The following is a 2510-nucleotide window of genomic DNA, read 5'->3' on the forward strand; positions in this document are numbered from 1 at the left end:
CACGGGTGGTGAACATTATTAACAGATCGGTTACGTACTACGAAGAATAGAGTGGTGGTGAACCCTTTAGTTGTTGATGGTCATGCCAAAGTGTCTAAGAATTGTATGTTATCTTGTTTTTTGTTATTGTTGTAGCTATGCTATTTGCTTCACTCTATTGTGTTGAGTTCCCTTTTGATTTAAAAAAAAAATAGTCCATCTTTCAAAAATTAATTTAACCGTTAACCGAAATATAAAATCTCTTTTTAACTTTTCATTGAGGGGTTACATTTTAGATTCCTCAAATATATGAATAATGTGATGACGAAACTGGTTAACATATTTAGATTACTTGAGCAAACTTTCAAAAATAAGCAAATTTTTTTCATTGATCTTAACAGATAAGAAAAATATATGTTCTGCTATGGTCATTAAATCTTCCATCAGAGGCTTGACCTGGATCTACTTCAGTACTATCTACTTTAGTACTATCATCTTCAGTACTACTATCTGTTCAGTGCTAGCACCATTTTTTTTCCCCTATTTTTATCATCAATAAATAGAGAATTATGTTACAGATACATCAAAAATTAGTTATCAAATTATATACACTCCTTTGATTTTAAGAGAACACTCCCAAAATAATCGTTGGTAGATAGTAATTAAATAAAATAAAATAAACACCTATGAGTATAAATCTATAACTATATTACGTGTACATTAAAATCAGTCATCAAAATCAATTACTAATATAAAATATATATTAAAATATAAATACACTAAAAATAAATTAAATATCACATATATTTATATACAAATATATATTATTAATTTAATAGCTAATTTTTAGTATACACCTAACATTTTAGATAAACAAGTCTTATTAAGTGGTCACACTAGTTGCATCTAAAATAGCAACCACAAATAGAAAAACAACAAAACATGCGAAGTAGCCATCACAAACAAAGAAACAACACAACACAGCAACCAAGAATCAAGAAAATCAACATGAAATGTCCCATACTCCATCAATCGCCTCTTTTAATAACCTTGACTTGCAACCCATGCTTCATGTGTAGCATAATAGAAACACTAGGACGCATGGAATTCCCTTCCACCACTTGGAAGTGAAAGTTCCACAGCAAAGCAATGACAATGATCTTCAACGGGATAAAGCTTGTATTTTTGCTCAAACAACTTCTTGGGTCTGCATTAAAAGCCATGAACTTGTATGATAGTACCTGTATATTGATTCTTTTTTTCAAAATCCACCTTTCTAGCTTAAATTCCAAGCAATCTTTTTCCCAAATTTGTTCCATCCTTCCCATTGAGTAAATGGAGTAATACACTATGCATCAACACGATCTCCACTAGGAAGTATATCAGATTTGATGGCATATTTGTGCTCAATTTGAACCGGAGGGAAAAGCCTCAGAACTTCACATATATATAGCTCCATGTAAGTAAATTAGCTTGTCAAGGTCTTCCACCCCTGAAATGAGCCAATTTTCTTCATTAATTTTAAAGTTTGATCTGATTTATCCAAGGATTTTGGTTTCAACATTAGGGTGAGTTGAAACAAGCCAGAAAAACCAACATAAACTTGCACTAATTGTGTCCCTTCTAGCTGCTAAGAGATTAACTGCAATGTCTCTTAGAAACTTGTGATCTACCTGTTCCATTCCACTTTCCTCTACAGGAGCTTTAAGCATGTCAAAGTTTGATTCATCATCTTTGGTGTAGTTGAATCCACTTCTTTCTTCCGGACTAGATGATATACGATCATGGAAGAATTGCTCGACAATTCGAAGGATAGCAATGGAGTCATTCTCATGTCCAATTTGAAGCCATATCTGCAAATTCCAGAACCATCTTGGGACCAGATGTCTATAGAGAATTGTATCCTCCATTTTGTTGAAAGCTTTCTCAACAGCAACCTCAGGGAATCGAGTGAGCTTGTTAGGAAGGCAATTGGGATCAAATGCCAACACCATGGAGCAAATACTGTCAAAAGTGAACCTTTGAAAGATGTCTTGCAAGTCCACAATAGTTCTTAATTCTGAAATGTCATTCAGAAGTAGAAGTAGGTAACATTCTAGTTTCTTATGAATGACCTATTTAGCAAAGTTCTCAAAGATGCTTTGCTTAAACAATGATTTTAATATGCACCTCTGGTACTTCCACTTGTCTGAATCAGCATTAAAGATTCCATCTCCAAGAATTTCAAAGATCTCATGAAAATCAGAACCTTTCAAAGATCTCCAAGAATTTCTTACTTGTAATGTGGTGCACGTTCATAGGATCACTAGTGAAGCAAAAGTTGATATTTGTGAACAAGGGTCCTCTAAACTTAAAAGTACCTCCATTGTATCTCAAAACTGTGATCGCGTATTCATGAATATTGGAAGTATTATATAAAATGGCTGGCAGCATTCCAAATAAGGACAAATTTGGGATAGGTAAGTTTCTATTGATCCTCCAAATGTGGATGGAAAAGAATGAGATGATGGCTGCAAATAAAGCAAAGTACT

The 2510-nt window shown here is 33.4% G+C and overlaps 1 protein-coding gene across 1 annotated transcript; it reads right to left on the reverse strand.

Annotated features, from left to right (window-relative positions):
* On the reverse strand, positions 1518–2191 carry LOC107632244 (cytochrome P450 86A7-like). Its single transcript, XM_021117138.1, has 2 exons — positions 2149–2191; positions 1518–2038 (listed from the first exon to the last, which is right to left on the reverse strand). The coding sequence occupies exons 1-2, from the start codon at positions 2189–2191 to the stop codon at positions 1518–1520; spliced, it is 564 nt and encodes a 187-aa protein (XP_020972797.1).

Source organism: Arachis ipaensis, chromosome B03 (genome assembly GCF_000816755.2).
Source record: "Arachis ipaensis cultivar K30076 chromosome B03, Araip1.1, whole genome shotgun sequence".
NCBI classification, from domain to species: Eukaryota; Viridiplantae; Streptophyta; class Magnoliopsida; order Fabales; family Fabaceae; genus Arachis; species Arachis ipaensis.

Bases quoted from the DNA above. Each gene is read 5' to 3' on its own strand.
- LOC107632244 (XM_021117138.1), bottom strand. From the start codon at position 2,191: ATGGAATCTTTAATGCTGATTCAGACAAGTGGAAGTACCAGAG. The intron at 2,039-2,148 runs GTGCATATTAAA...ATGACATTTCAG, and splicing joins GACAAGTGGAAGTACCAGAG to AATTAAGAACTATTGTGGAC.